The 16928-nt window shown below is 43.1% G+C and overlaps 1 protein-coding gene across 1 annotated transcript in view; it reads left to right on the forward strand.

The window, feature by feature from the left end:
- Window positions 1-16928, forward strand: part of GTF2IRD1 (GTF2I repeat domain containing 1) — a 224713-nt gene that overhangs the window by 200704 nt on the left and 7081 nt on the right. Inside the window, exons 22-24 of the mRNA XM_070735231.1 lie at window positions 7782-7859; window positions 9993-10185; window positions 12267-12304. Coding sequence (XP_070591332.1) covers window positions 7782-7859; window positions 9993-10185; window positions 12267-12304 — 309 coding nt within the window. The remainder of the gene's footprint in view (window positions 1-7781; window positions 7860-9992; window positions 10186-12266; window positions 12305-16928) is intronic.

Genomic DNA, 16928 nt, shown 5'->3' on the forward strand with positions numbered 1-16928 from the left:
ATTTCTCTCTCCTCCCCCTTCTTTGTCGCAATGCACTAATTAGTAAGGACAACACACAAGGATTTCCATTTATCAAGCCCTGACAGGCCCAGAACAAAGAGAAATGATATCATGTAGAAGCTAGCAATATCTGGCTAGGGCTCTGGGCAGCCCTTGGGCTAATTTCATGCAAAAGTTCAGTTTAGACCTCAGGGAAGAGTTATTTGCTCATTCCCTGCAGCCTTGAGACAAAGAAGGAGAAATGTCAGAAAACATGAAAATGATTGATTGCTTGTTGCTGTAGAACAGGAGTAGAAAACTGGGCAGGGACGAAATGACATATCCTGGAAGAAGGCACAACTGGCTGGTTGGTTAGGAGCAGTATCACATTAAAACAGAACGAATGAACATTCGAGAGAAGGACCAGAGGTGGCGTGACAGCAGTCTTCCAATATTTGAGAAGCTGTCACAGAGAATAAAGTGTCGACCCGCTCTCTAAAGCAGTGTTTTTCAACCAGTGTGCCGTGGCACACTACTGTGCTGCGAGACATGGTCAGGTGTGCCGCAAAGAAGGAAGCTCAGGTTCCGGTCTTGCAACTTTTTGCTGAGAAAGAGAGAGAGTGAGTGAGAGAGAGAGAGAGAGAGAGAGAAAGAAAGCAAGAGAGAGAGAAAGAGAGAGAAAGAAAGCAAGAGAAAGAGAGAGAGAGATAAAGCAAGAGAGAAAGAAAAGAGAGAGAGAGAAAGCAAGAGTGAGAGAGAGAGAAAGAGAGAGAAAGAAGGCAAGAGAGAAAGAAAGCAAGAAAGGGAGAGAGAAAAGGAGAGGAAGGGAGAGAGAGAGAGAGAAATGAGGAAAAGGGGGAGGAAAAAAGAGAAATGAGAAAATGATTGAGACAGAAAATGAGAGGAAAGAGAGAGAAACGAAAGAGAGAGAGAAGTGACTCTTGATTTAAAGCATATGATAAAAAGCACCCAAAGAATAAGAGGGAAACCACCACCCCAGCCCTCACCTGTTTTTGGAAATGGTTGAAGAATGTGTATACACACACACGCACACAAGGGGGGAGGAGACATGGATGGAAAAAGAGAGTAGAGAGTCTTAGAGTGTCATTTTGTGTCATTTTGGTTGGTGGTGTGCCCCAGGATTTTATAAATGTAAATAATGTGCCGCGGCTCAAAAAAAAGGTTGAAAATCACCGCTCTAAAGCACCAGAGGGCAGGACAAGAAGTAACAAATGGAAGATCATTAAAGAGAGATCCAACTTACAACAGAGGAGAAATCTCCTGACATTGGGAACAATTAATGAGTGGAATGGTTTGCCATCAAAGTTGTGGATGTTCCAACACTAGAGGTTTTCAAGAAGAAAATGGACAACCATTTATCTAAAAATGGTATAGGGCAGTGTTGGTGAACCTTTTCGGCACCGAGTGCCGAGACGGGAGCATGCACATAGAGGAGCACTGGAAATTGGAAGAGTGGTTTTTCCAGCATGCATGCGCACACTGGGAAGTTGAGTGTCTGGTTCCCAGAGTGTGCATGCACAACAGTCAGGTGGTCTTACAGTTTCTGGCACACACGCGTGCCCCATTTAATGACCTCTCTTGCCACGGTGGTTAAAAGAATCACTGCAGTTGATAAGTTAAGTGAATCTGGCTTCCTCATTGACTTTGTTTGTCAGAAGGTCGCAAAAAGGAACAATCTAGGACACTACAAATCATAAATGCAAGCCAGCTGGAAAATCATAAATACAAGCCAGCTGGAAAACCCACCTCTGTCGTCAAGGGTGGGGGAACTGAGACATCTCCCCCTGCCTATGTAGTATTTGTGTATGATAGGATTGTATGTATGTTTTTATATATTTGGGTTCCTTGTTTTTAGACTTTTAAATGTATTATTGTTATTTTTAGATTTTAATTATTAGATTTGTCATCATGTACAGTGTTCCCTCGATTTTCGCGGGGGATGCGTTCCGAGACCGCCCGCGAAAGTCGAATTTCCGCGAAGTAGAGATGTGGAATTAAATACACTGTTTTTGGCTATGAACAGTATCACAAACCTTCCCTTAACACGTTAAACCCCTAAATTGCAATTTCCCATTCCCTTAGCAACCATTTAGATTATTACTCATCATGTTTATTGATTAAAGTTTATTTTAAAAAATATTTATTAAAGGTGGATAAAAGTTTGGTGATGACATATGACATCATCGGGCGGGAAAAACTGGTATAGGGGGGGCAAACCGCGAAGTATTTTTTAATTAATATTTTTGAAAAACCGTGGTATAGACTTGTCGCGAAGTTCGAACCCGCGAAAATCGAGGGAACACTGTACTGTTTTTATCACTGTTGTGAGCCGCCCCGAGTCTCCGGAGAGGGGCGGCATACAAGTCTAATAAATCAAATTAATCAAATCAATTGCCAAATATCCTAATTTTGATCACCTGACCACGGGGTGCTGCAGGGGTTGTTTAGTGTGAAAATCAGACTTTTCAGTGCTGTTAGGGTTTTGAACAGTCACTAAATGAATGGTGGTAAGTTGAGGACTAACAATAGCGAGCAGTGTTCCCTCTAATTTTTTTGGGGGGGGCGGAAAAGTATAGTGTCTGAGCAGCAGTCCCTTCGGGAATGGGCGGCACAAAAATAATAAACAAACAAACAAACAAACAAACAAATAAAAACCCCACCCTGTTTTGCCTCAGAGAATTTCAAAATAAAATACTGTACTGTGCGTCTATAACAGTGAGCTCATAATAGGGCAACTCTGTCAATATCAAAATGCCACCTAAATAGTTGAGCTAGTTTCAAACTAGATTTTGATTTTCTTTCTCTCTTCCTTACTCCCATTCTTTTTCTTTCTCTTTTCCTTCCTCTCTTTTTTCTATCTGTTTCTCTCTCTTCCTCTCTTCCTCTCTCTCTCCTTCCCTCTCACTCTTTCCCTCTCAGCTTCTGGGCAGGTTTGGAAAACTCTGAGTTGATGATGATTTTTAAGTGAGCGATTGCTCACTGCTCAGCTTAGAGGGAACTATGATAGCGAGTAAGATTTCACATGGAGTACAGAAAAATATCTGAAGTTACATGTCTTTTGAGCACAGCAGCAATGCAGCCCATGATTTAATGGGGTGGTGGGCTCTTGTTTTCTGGAGGACTTCAAGGAGAAAGTGAACTTCTGGAAAGAGGGAGATTGTGATCCCGCTGTATAGAGCGCTGGTGAGACCACATTTGGAATACTGTGTTCAGTTCTGGAGATCTCACCTACAAAAAGATATTGATAAAATTGAACGGGTCCAAAGACGGGCTACAAGAATGGTGGAAGGTCTTAAGCATAAAACGTATCAGGAAAGACTTAATGAACTCAATCTGTATAGTCTGGAGGACAGAAGGGAAAGGGGAGGCATGATAGAAACATTTAAATATGTTAAAGGGTTAAATAAGGTTCAGGAGAGAAGTGTTTTTAATAGAAAAGTGAACACAAGAACAATGGGACACAATCTGAGGTTAGTTGGGGGAAGGTCAGAAGCAACGTGAGAAAATATTATTTTACTGAAAGAGTAATAGATGCTTGGAATAAACTTCCAGCAGACGTGGTAGGTAAATTCACAGTACTGTACCTTAATTTAAAAATGCCTGGTATAAACATATCCATCCTAAGATAAAATACAGGAAATAGTATAAGGGCAGACTAGATGGACCATGAGGTCTTTTTCTGCTGTCAATCTTCTGTGTTTCTAGGTTTCTATATGCCCCACCAGGTGTGGATTTTCCATACTGAGTAAAGATTTGGTTGGGCAATGAAATCAGGATCAGATAATGTAGTCTTTCTGTAAGGCATTCTGTGATGTAATCCCCAGAGTTCAAAGTTGCCACTGAATTTAAAGTTTTAATAAAGCAGAAGATGAAATGTGTTAAATACCCTGGGAATAATCATATTAATTGTTCTTAATTAAGTTGGTGATTCATTAAGTATCCGATTTAAAAAAGCTTAAATGGAAAAAGTAAATACAATTTAGATTTTATCCCGGCCATCCTTACTTGTTTTTTTTTCTAGCGCCATCATACTTTTTTGCAGGCTATGGGGGGAATGTTCAAGGGCATAGTACTAAAACTGATACTCACAGTGGATCTTGAACCTTCTTGGTTTTATTGTTCCCTCCAATTCTGGCATATTATGAGAATATGTTCATCATCCAAAGATAAAGAAGTTAATGTGCAGAGGCCGTATCTAAGATTTCCTATATCGAGCTGTTTGGTCTTTGTAGGAACTGGATATCTTTGTCTTATGGTAGAAAGTAATCCCTTGGGAGCAGTGGGTGTGTGTGAGCTTGGTAGTTTGTTGTGGATGTTTTACTACCAAACTAGGTAACATTATCAGCAGGTAGAATTGAGGCTGTTACCTTGTTTGCTAATAAAAACAATCAAGCTTGGACTTCTGGTTGATGTCGTGGCATAGTCTGGAGGACAGAAGGAAAAGGGGGAACATGATCAAAACATTTAAATATGTTAAATATGTTAAATAAGGTCCAGGAGGGAACTGGTTTTAATAGGAAAGTGAACACAAGAACAAGGGGACACAATCTGAAGTTAGTTGGGGGAAAGATCAAAAGCAACATGAGAAAATATTATTTTACTGAAAGAGTAGTAGATTCTTGGAACAAACTTCCAGCAGACGTGATAGATAAATCCACAGTACAGTAATACCTCATCTTACGAACTTAATTGGTTCCAGGAGGAGGTTCGTAACGTGAAAAGTTCGTAAGATGAAACAATGTTTCCCATAGGAATCAATGGAAAAGCCAATAATGCGTGCAAGCCGATTAGGAAAATCCAAAACATTAAGGCTTAAAAAAAAAAAAAGCTGCCGGCAGACGAAGCTGAGACGAACGGAGTGGGGGGAGGGAAACCCATGGAGATTCAGAGGGGAGAATGGTGCAAGACAGGGTGGTGGAAAACGGGAGGAACCCATGGAGATCCAGAGGGGAGAATGGGGCAGGACAGGGTGGGGAAAAACGGGGGAAACCCATGGAGATTCAGAGGGGAGAATGGTGCAAGACAGGGTGGTGGAAAACGGGAGGAACCCATGGAGATCCAGAGGGGAGAATGGTGCAAGACAGGGTGGGGAAAAATGGGGGAAACCCATGGAGATCCAGAGGGGAGAATGGGGCAGGACAGGGTGGGGAAAAACGGGGGAAACCCATGGAGATTCAGAGGGGAGAATGGTGCAGGACAGGGTGGGGAAAAACGGGGGAAACCCATGGAGATCCAGAGGGGAGAATGGGGCAGGACAGGGTGGGGAAAAACGGGGGAAACCCATGGAGATTCAGAGGGGAGAATGGTGCAGGACAGGGTGGGGAAAAACGGGGGAAACCCATGGAGATCCAGAGGGGAGAATGGGGCAAGACAGGGTGGGGAAAAACAGGGGAAACCCATGGAGATCCAGAGGGGAGAATGGGGCAGGACAGGGTGGGGAAAAACGGGGGAAACCCATGGAGATCCAGAGGGGAGAATGGGGCAAGACAAGGTGGGGAAAAACAGGGGAAACCCATGGAGATCCAGAGGGGAGAATGGGGCAGGACAGGGTGGGGAAAAACGGGGGAAACCCATGGAGATCCAGAGGGGAGAATGGGGCAGGACAGGGTGGGGAAAAACGGGGGAAACCCATGGAGATCCAGAGGGGAGAATGGGGCAGGACAGGGTGGGAAAAAACGGGGGAAACCCATGGAGATCCAGAGGGGAGAATGGGGCAGGACAGGGTGGGAAAAAACGGGGGAAACCCATGGAGATCCAGAGGGGAGAATGGGGCAGGACAGGGTGGGGAAAAACGGGGGAAACCCATGGAGATCCAGAGGGGAGAATGGGGCAGGACAGGGTGGGGAAAAACGGGGGAAACCCATGGAGATCCAGAGGGGAGAATGGGGCAGGACAGGGTGGGGAAAAACAGGGGAAACCCATGGAGATCCAGAGGGGAGAATGGTGCAAGACAGGGTGGGGAAAAACGGGGGAAACCCATGGAGATCCAGAGGGGAGAATGGGGCAGGACAGGGTGGGGAAAAACGGGGGAAACCCATGGAGATCCAGAGGGGAGAATGGGGCAGGACAGGGTGGGGAAAAACGGGGGAAACCCATGGAGATCCAGAGGGGAGAATGGGGCAGGACAGGGTGGGAAAAAATGGGGGAAACCCATGGAGATCCAGAGGGGAGAATGGGGCAGGACAGGGTGGGGAAAAACGGGGGAAACCCATGGAGATCCAGAGGGGAGAATGGGGCAGGACAGGGTGGGGAAAAACGGGGGAAACCCATGGAGATCCAGAGGGGAGAATGGGGCAGGACAGGGTGGGGAAAAACGGGGGAAACCCATGGAGATCCAGAGGGGAGAATGGGGCAGGACAGGGTGGGGAAAAACGGGGGAAACCCATGGAGATCCAGAGAGGAGAATGGTGCAAGACAGGGTGGGGAAAAACGGGGGAAACCCATGGAGATCCAGAGGGGAGAATGGTGCAGGACAGGGTGGGGAAAAACGGGGGAAACCCATGGAGATCCAGAGGGGAGAATGGTGCAAGACAGGGTGGGGAAAAACGGGGGAAACCCATGGAGATCCAGAGGGGAGAATGGTGCAAGACAGGGTGGGGAAAAACGGGAGGAACTCAAGTCTGGAGGTGGGGCATCCCAGCGGCCGGCGGCAGGTTCGTAAGGTGAAAAAAGTTCGTAAGAAGAGGCAAAAAAATTCCGAACCCTGGGTTCGTATCTTGAAAAGTTCGTATGACGAGGGGTTCATATCATGAGGTACCACTGTAACTGAATTTAAATGTGCCTAGGATAAACATAGATCCATCCTAAGATAAAATACAAAAAATAGTATAAGGGCAAACTAGATGGATCATGAGGTCTTTTTCTGCCGTCAGTCTTCTATGTTTCTATGTTTCTAAGAACGTTGGGTTTTGGTTTGGATGGGGGAAAACTTCAGGTCCTTCAGAGTCGGGTATTCACCAGCTGTGCCAATATGGCATTGCTAATAAATTCTTACTTTTGAGGAAACTCCAGGCCTCAGAGTTTTGATTTCGCTGGGATTGGGACTGTTAGAAACATAGAAACATAGAAGACTGACGGCAGAAAAAGACCTCATGATCCATCTAGTCTGCCCTTATACTGTTTTCTGTATTTTATCTTAGGATGGATATATGTTTATCCCAGGCATGTTTAAATTCAGTTACTGTGGATTTATCTACCACGTCTGCTGGAAGTTTGTTCCAAGGATCTACTACTCTTTCAGTAAAATAATATTTTCTCACGTTGCTTTTGATCTTTCCCCCAACTAACTTCAGATTGTGTCCCCTTGTTCTTGTGTTCACGTTCCTATTAAAAACACTTCCCTCCTGGACCTTATTTAACCCCTTAACATATTTAAATGTTTCGATCATGTCCCGCCTTTTCCTTCTGTCCTCCAGACTATACAGATTGAGTTCATGAAGTCTTTCCTGATACGTTTTATGCTTACGACCTTCCACCATTCTTGTAGCCCGTTCAATTTTGTCAATATCTTTTTGTAGGTGAGATCTCCAGAACTGAGCACAGTACGTGGAACTTGGAACCCTGACATTTCCCTCCAATTTTCCACCTCCAGGACCCTGTAGGATAGGTAGGGCCAAGGAGGAACGATTGGCCTAAATTTATCCAGTGATTTTCCCATGAGTGAGGGTAGACCTGCACCTCCCAATTCTTGGTCCAACGCCTTCTCTGCTGCGCCACTGTGGTTCTCTGGGAATTCTCGTGAGAAAGAACTACTAAACACGCAGCTTTTTCTTCCTTGGCAGATGAGGATGATGCAAACCGGTTGGGCGAGAAGGTGATTCTCCGAGAGCAAGTGAAAGAGCTCTTCAATGAAAAATACGGTGGGTTGACTGTCTCGTAGGTTTGGGGTGGGACAGTGGGGAAAGCACAGCTCGAGATTCCGGGCCCACGGTTCAAAGGCAAAGAAGCAGATTTCCCAATCTGAATTTCTGGTTCCTTGATCGCCTATCGTGGGCTGGTGAGTAGCTACGTCTCAGCTTCATCTATTCCACTGAACTTTTCTGAGACTTAATGCAAAACCTGCTGAAAATGAAATCTATTAGCATTGCCTTGAACTGTATGATTGAAAGTCAAGGTGCAAATCGTATTTACGGGACCGTCTACTACCTCATATTTCCCTATGGCCAAAAAGGGCTCACAGAGTTGGCCTTCTCTAGGTCCTGTCCACCAAACATTGTTGGCTGGCGGGGCTGCAGGGAAGGGCCTTCTCTGTGGCAGCTCCGACCCTTTGGAACCAACTGACCCCAGAGAAAAAGCCGTTGACACCTGGCTTTTTCTGGCGGGCCTGGGACTATGAATGTATGAATGCTACTAGAAGGGTTATTAACTGTATTTTATTTTGATATTGCAACTTTTGTATTGTTTTAAATGTTAGTCTCCCAGAGTCCACTGGAATTGGGCGGCATATAAATTTGTTTTTTTATATATGTATGTATGTATAAATGAAGAGGCAACAGCCATTGTGATCTCCGGAACGTTTAAAATTTATTAAAATTTATTAAAATTTAAAAAATGTTAACTACTACCCTGTTTCCCTGAAAATAAGGCATACCCCGAAAGTAAGGCATGTCAGAGGTTTTGCAGAATTTGCTAATATAAGGCACCCTCCGAAAATAAGGCGTAGTCAAGTTTACATACGGTACGGTGGAAAAACATACGGTACCATTCAAAGCTGTTCATAGCGGTACCGTAATAATGTGGCGTCCCCTGCTGGCCCCTTCCATTGCTTTGTACCGTCCAGTACAGCAGACACAGTCTGCTGCTGTCTCACCGCCATTACAGTCTCCACTACAGTGCGTAGACTGTAGTTCCTCTGGTGGCCGGAAGCTGCAATAGCGGGAGTATACTGTTGTACCATATAAGTGCCGTTGTTTGTGTGTGTGGGTGCCATACTGACAGGTACCATACCGTAATCAGTGTACCATACGGTACACTTTCTTTGGGGGTGTCAGCTTTTCTGCCTGTGAATTTGTCTTATTTGAGAAATATAAGGCACCCCCCGAAAATAAGATGTAGCACAACTTTTGGAGGAAAAATTAATATAAGACAGTGTCTTATTTTCGGGGAAACATGGTAACATCGTCAGAGTGTTAAAATCCCTATTGAAGACAGTTGATTTTATATAATGCTGCTGACTTTGCTCATTACTCGCGTCACAGGCCCACAGCCTTCCTTCCCTCCTGTAATTAGCTTAGTTGTTGCTAGCTTAGTCATGTAAAGAGGTGGAATTCCTTTTTTTGTCTTCCTGTCAATAATAATAATAACAACAACAGAGTTAGAAGGGACCTTGGAGGTTTTCTATTCCAACCCCCTGCTTAGGCAGGAAACCCTACACCACTTCAGACAAATGGTTATCCAACATCTTCTTAAAAACTTCTAATGTTGGAGCATTCACAACTTCTGGAGGAAATCTGTTCCACTGATTGATTGATTGATTGATTGATTGATTGATTTTATTTTATTTTATTTTATTTTATTTTATTTTATTTATTTGTCAAACATGTATAGGATAGTAGTCGTTTGTATAAAGTTAACAAGTAACTTTATTTTTAATGATAAAAGAGGACAATAATGTCAGGAAATTTAGTTAGTTTAGTTTGGAAATCTTATCTAGATTGTCTAGTTTAGAAATTTAGTTGCTTTTTCAAGAGCCAACTGAAGCTTCTTAGATGAGAAGCAAAATGTCTTCAAAGGAAAAAGAAAAGCCAGATAGCCCAGTTGCCTCTTCCAAAAGCACCTTTGGGACAACCAATAGCTGGATGGCTGAGAAGCTCCATAGACATTTACAAATAATAGAATAGACTTCTTTATTGGCCAAGTGTGATTAGACACACAAGGAATTTGTCTTTGGTGCATAAAAGAAGAGACGCATTTGTCAAGAATAAGATTGAGAAACAAAGGTGGGTTTCCTCTATTTTGTGATGTGGCAGTGACATTCTTTGTTTTTCTTTCAGGGGAAGCTTTAGGCCTGAACCGACCTGTTTTGGTACCCTACAAACTGATCAGGGACACACCTGATGCCATCGAAGTAACCGGTTTGCCGGATGATATCCCGTTTCGGAATCCCAATACTTACGACATCCATCGGCTAGAGAAGATTCTGAAAGCACGTGACCGGATCCGGATGGCAATTACTAGCCAGCTCCAGTACGATTCCATCCCCAACCTTCGTTTTAATTTTATATGTCTCTTTACCTTTTGCCATTATTTCTATGATGTTTTAATCCATCTGTAAGGTCATGGTGCCCTCTGCTGGCATTAAAATGTAACTACATCATTCATTGGATCAACCTGCCCCCCAAATCAGAATCTTCCAGGGATAGCTTGGTGGGTCCCAGGGGAAGAGCCTTCTCTGTGGCGGCCCCAACTCTCTGGAACCAGCTCCCCCCGGAGATTAGAACTGCCCCCACCCTCCTTGCCTTCCGTAAAACTCCTTAAAACCCACCTTTGCCGCTAGGCATGGGGGAATTGAGATATCTCCCCCGGGCCTATACAATTTATGTATGGTATGTTTGTATGTATGTCTGATTAATAATGGGATTTTTAAAATGTTTTTAAATTATTAGATTTGTTATGAATTGTTCTATTGCTGTTGTGAGCCGCTGAATGAATGAATGAATGAATGAATGAATGAATAAATAAATAAATAAATAAATAAATAGCTAGCTAGCTAGCTAGCTAGCAGTTTCTGAAATCCCACCAAAGAGAGTCGTGAGATTACAGGGAGGACATATACTGCTCAAAAATAAAATAAAGGAAACACTTAAACAACACAATATAACTAAGCATCTCTAAAATCCTGACCTCCCTCCCTCTGAAATATAATTCTTACTATTCAAAATGTGAACTCCTGCTCATGTAAAAGAAGCCTAAAAGGCCATTAACTTGGTTTAAACAAAGTTCCAATTGCCCCCATTAAAAAACAAATCCCCCCTCCCATGGGGTGTGGGCTCCACATTTGGAACCACTGGTCTAAGTCAGTGCTTGAATTGATCTCCCATGCAAGTAGGTGATTTTATTGTCAGTCTGCTCTTACTGGGTATTTCACAGTTAGATTTGCACAGCTTGCTAGATTTGACTAACATATAGAAAATGCGACATTATCTTAACATATTAAGTTGTTAAGCCAGTGATGGCGAACCTTTTTTCCCTCAGGTGCCGAAAAAACATGCACACACCCTATCGTTCATGTGCGAGTGCCCACACCAATAATTCAATGCCTGGGGAGGGCGAAAACACCTACCCCTGCCTCCCGGAGGCTCTCTGAAGGCCAGATGTGAGAGCCCCATGGGCCAGATCCGGGCCTTGAGTTTGCCACCCTTCCTCTATGCATTCCTATTTATCATCTTGAACTTCGGTGTTATTTATTTATTCATTCATTCATTCATTGATTCATTCATTCAATTTGTATACCGCCCCTCTCCGAAGACTCAGGGCGGCTTACAACATATAAAAAACAGTAGGTTACAATAAGATTAAATCCAATTAAACTAAAATTACATAACTATCTAAAATCCCTAGTTATATTAAAATCAATCACCCCCATTTGTACAGCAACTATACAATCATTTGTGGACCAGGGTTTAAGGTCTAAATCAGCCCAAGCGTGGCAACATAAATGAGTCTTAAGACTCTTAAGAAAGGTGAGGAGGGTGAGAGCAATACGAATCCCCGGGGGGGGCTGTTTTCAGAAGGCCGGGGCCCCCACAGAGAAGGCTCTTCCCCTAGGTCTAGTTGACGGGACCTGGAGAAGGCCGACTGTGGGACCTAACCGGTTGCTGGGATTCATGTGGCAGGAGGCAGTCCCACAAGCAATCTGGCCCAAAGCCATGTGGACTTTATAGGTCATAACCAACACTTTGAATTGAGTCCGGAAACCAATTGGCAGCCAGTACAGACCACGGAGTGTTGGAGAGACAAAGGCATGCCTGGGCAGGGCCATGACCGCTCTCGCGGCTGTGTTCTGCACGATTTGTAGTTTCCGAACATTCTTCAAAGAGAGCCGCTTGTAGAGAGCATTGCAGTAGTCCAACCTCGAGGTGATAAGGGCATGAGTGACTGTGAGTAAAGACTCCCTGTCCAGATAGGGCTGCAACATGTGCATCAACTTGGGCAAATGCTCCCCTCGCCACAGCAGATAGCTGGTAGCAGGTGGAGATATTTTTAAGCATTGTATCAATCTTAATTTCTAAATGCTTTCTCATTTGTATCTTTCTTTTTCCATGCAGGACGTTTGCAGACGTAGGTCCTGAGGCCAAGCCACCAGGTAAGTGGAAAAATAAATTATTATTATTATTATTATTATTATTATTATTATTATTATTATTAATCAGATTTGTATGCCGCCCCTCTCCGCAGACTCGGGGCGGCTCACAGCAATAATAATACAATGTAAACAAATCTAATATTTAAGTTAATTTAAAAAAACCCAATTTAGAAACCAATCATACATACTAGCATACCATGCATGAATTTTATAAGCCTAGGGGGAGGGGAAGTCTCAATTCTCCCATGCCTGACGACAGAGGTGGGTTTTAAGGAGCTTACGAAAGGCTAGGAGAGTGGGGGCAACTCTGATATCTGAGGTGAGTTGGTTCCAAAGTTGGTTCCAAAAATAAAGAGAAGATTTTGTTTTTGTTTTTATTTTTTTTATAAACTTTATTGATTTTCCATAAAAATTGACAAACATACAAACAAACAAACACTTAACATAAAGTAGGGGTTACAATTCTCCCTCTTGTCATAGAAGTCAAATTTCCTTACAGAAAAAAGAATGCATTATTAATACCTTGAGTCAATGTATTAATTTAAATGAAAAGAAGAAATTTTATTCAACCTTATATTTTTAAAAACTTCATATGTAAACAAAATAAAAAAGAAAAGATAAATCATTGCAATATGTCTACAATTCTCACATAAGTTTAGCATTTAATTTTTCTTCTTATTCAACCATATATACACCTTATTCCAAATCACATAAAATTCTGATTCCTCTTGGTTATTTAACCGACGAAGATTTTGTTTTTAAAGTACTTGTTTTGGAAGAGGACTTGTCCCTCTTGAGAACCATGCAAAAGGAGCCTTGTGATTCTTTTTAAATTATCCACAGTTCAGGAATCTTCCAGTGAGATATTTCAAGATCTGGGGGTTATTCGTAGGAGGAAGCAGCTCCAGTATCCTAGAAAGGGAGAGGGGAGTGAAAATAACCAATTTCATTTCTGCAGCATCTCTAAAGTAGCACCGTTAATATCTGCTTAAAATGAGGGCGAATGATGTAAGACTTGCATGTTCATAAGGCACCCATAATATCTATGACATGATGCCCATGATTTTTTAAAGAAAAGAAATAGGAAAAAAGATGGAATGATAAGCCACATCTTGAATGATCTTTGTGTTCTAATCGTATGAACTTGTTAAGGAGTGTACACAGTGATGCCTGAGTTGTCAAAGATACACATACACAAGAGGAAACGTGGAGTTCTAGCAGAAATCCAGCTGATAGCCCAGAGATACTGTTCTGCCCGACTGGGCACAGGCAATGCGTAACAGTCCAAGGAAAAGAAATCAAACACACCCGTGCTCTGCTAATCAGCAAACTTGTATTAGATAAACAAAAAAGGGTTACTCAAAAACAGTTCTTAGTGTCCGAAAACAATGATAGTGCAAGGCTTACTTCAGCCGCATACAAAAATACAGGGAAAAACAAACAAAGACAACCTGGAATGAGCCAAGACGTTTCAGGAGTCCTTTTGAATCTTTGGAGCAAACAGTAAGTCCCAGAGTTTTCACCTCCCACTTGTCTGAAAAAGCTGGGTTGAAAACTCCAAAGGCACGGAACAGAAACTTCAGAGCAGGAGCCACAAAATAACATAGATAAACAGCCACAGTTTGCCTTGGCCTTTGTTCCTTTTTATCCCTTTAGCCCTCATTAAGGGAACCACACCCAGCCCTCAGTATAAGAACCACACCCAGCCCAGGTGCTCCTAAAATGACTTGTAATACTCCTTAAAGCGATCCCTTCTTTGCATAGCTCTTCGGCTACGCAGATCAATATATTGATCTGCAGAAGAGCCCAGGGAGGAAAGACTGTCTGAGGGACTGCATGCCAAATCCCCTGGGCTGTCTGCTGAATCCTGTGTACTAGTGGCCTCTTCCTCCTGGCTGTCTGCCACGTCTTCCTGGCTGTCAGCCACATCTTCCTGGCTGTCAGCCAGGCTTTCGCATTCACTTTGTGCCGCGTCTCTCCCATCTGTGGGAGCAACGGCTGGCCCAGGCCCAAACACAACAGATACAAGTAATGGTTTAGTAATACAATGCAGATACAGTACATTAAGTGTTTAAAATATTATTTTCTTTGGGCAAATATCTAGTCAAGAACAGTCCTAGTCATACACAGTTAAACCAGTCAATACATATACAAAAACTATAAGTCTTACTTGTTCAGCTTACAAATACATAAACCAGCATTCAACACATGGTTTCTACTACAGCAGTCACTGAGAACATAATAGAAATAGCAGAGAGATTCAGAGAGAGAGAGAATCACACTTCTGGCTCCCTCTTATGGAAATCCACAACATTAACTCTTAAAGTTATAATGTTTCAATACATTTAAGCATACATTCTTAGTTTGTTTTATATATTGCAAAACCCAACCAGTTATGTACAGAGGACTAACAGAACTCCCGTGAGATTGAATCCATTTTTAATGGGCATATATTGTGTTTATAGCCTTCTTTGTTGTGCTCATGGAATGATATACAGTTCTGCATTAATGTTTGATTAATGTCTAAGGCAGACAACCCTTAGGAGTGGAAACATTTCGGATTTGAATTATTGTTCATAAGCTGGCTGCTTTATTTGGAAAGAAATTGGGGTGGGGGGGAGTTAAGGCAAGAATGGATTTTTAATTCTTCCCCTTTGAGCTGCCTTTTTGCTCCTAATTTCTCCCATTCCTAAAGCTACTTTAGCCTCAATGGGGAGTCTTAGAAAATGTAATGATTTACAGGGTTGAAGTCCATTTTGGTCTAGACAAAACTAAACACAAGTAAACCTTGGTTTCTAAATGGACATGTCTAGCGGAAAATAATTGACTTTTTAAAAGGTTTTTAAAACTTTCTCTGCAGATGTCTGCTCCCCCCCCCCCCATTTCTTCTGCTTTAATCTTAAATGTCATCTTTGTAGCTGGCTTGACTTCAACAGCCCTTTAGGCAGAGGACTGTGTTCTGGAAATCAGGACAAAATGCTACTCCAGTATACACCATCTGCTTGGGAATAATTCTGATTAGATTATAGGCTTGTATCCAAGAGAAACAAGCCCTTCCTTTTGTGGATCTTTGCAGAAAGATTGAATTAGACAGCGGCTGCGTTTGCAGAATTTGCTAAGCTTAGTTAGCTTCAACCTTGGTTAGTTTCTTTTCTTTTTTTGCGAGTTACCTTTTTGCAGAAGCCCAACCTATTCAGGTAATTCATGGTCTAATGCAGTGATTTTCAACCTTTTTTGAGTCACGGCACATTTTTTACATTTACAAAACCCGGGGCACATTGGGGGGGGGGGGGTAAAAAAAGTTTGGACAAAAATATTTCTCTCTTCCTCCCTTTCGCTCTATTTCTCTCTCCCTCCTTCTTTCTCTCCCTTCTTTTTTCTCTCTCTCCATCCCTCTTTCTCTCTTCCTTCCTTCCTCTCTTTTTTGCTCTCTTTCTCCCTCCCTCCCTCTATGTCTTTCTCTCTCCCACCTTCCCTCCCTCTCTTTCTCTCTCTCTTGCTCTCTCTCTCTCTCTTGTTCTCTCTCTTGCCCTCTCCCTTGCTTTCTTTCTCTCTTTTGTTCTCCTTCTCTCTTTCTTTCTCTCTCTTTCTTTCTCTCTCTCTCTTGCTTTCTCTCTCTCTCTTGCTTTCTCTCTCTCTCTTGCTTTCTTTCTCTCTCTCGTTTTCTTTTTCTCTCTTTCTTTCTCTCTCTCTTGTTTTCTTTCTCTCTCTCTTTCTTTCTTTCTTTCTTTCTCTCTCTCTCTCTCTCTTGTTTTCTTTCTCTCTCTGAGCTTCGCGGCACACCTGACCATGTCTCACGGCACACTAGTGTGCCGCGGCACACTGGTTGAAAAACAAATGTATTGTGCAAAAACAGATTAAGCCAGTAACCAAGTTAAGTGCGTTATGTGAATTTAGCCAGAGAGAAGGGAGTAGGTCATTGACAATTCAGTTCAACCAAGCTACTTAACTTAGTTATTGACCAAATCTATTTTCTAGATTTGCACAATCTGTAACTGAGGCAGCTGTGTTGTTAACTGAGCTGGTAGCAATACGGTAAGCCGCAAAGAAACAAACCAGGATGCCACCACTCCCTGCTCCAGGAAGCCTGTTGTCTGAGAGCATCTACCTGGGCAGCTTTCCCCATCCTCTCGCTTTTAGTAGCATTGGACTACAACTCCCATGAGCCCATAGCAGATGTTGTGGGAGTGGGCGATGCCCAGCACCATTCTGGGGACAATTAGCATATGGGGCTGGCATATCTGAGACATTTGCTGTCATTATGGGATAGAGGCCAAAATCCCACATGACCATCACCAACCTAGCGTTCAGCTCCCATCGTTACTGAACCAAATGACTTGTGAATTCTGGAAGGTGCAATTCCATGTATCCAGATGGTACGGTAGCTGGTTAGGGGAGCCTCATCTAAATACTGTGTCTCTGCTCTGAGGAATGTATCGTTTGAAGTAGGGGAGAGGGGCCTGGATGGGTGTCAACAGACACAAACTCAACCCTGACAAGATGGAGTGGCTGTGGGTCTTGCCTCCCAAGGACAATCCCATCTATCCGTCCATTACCCTGGGGGGAGAATCACTGACCCCCTCAGAGAGGGTTCGCAACTTGGGCGTCCTCCTCGATCCACAGC

This window comes from Erythrolamprus reginae, chromosome 1, assembly GCF_031021105.1.
Source record: "Erythrolamprus reginae isolate rEryReg1 chromosome 1, rEryReg1.hap1, whole genome shotgun sequence".
Taxonomy (NCBI): Eukaryota; Metazoa; Chordata; class Lepidosauria; order Squamata; family Dipsadidae; genus Erythrolamprus; species Erythrolamprus reginae.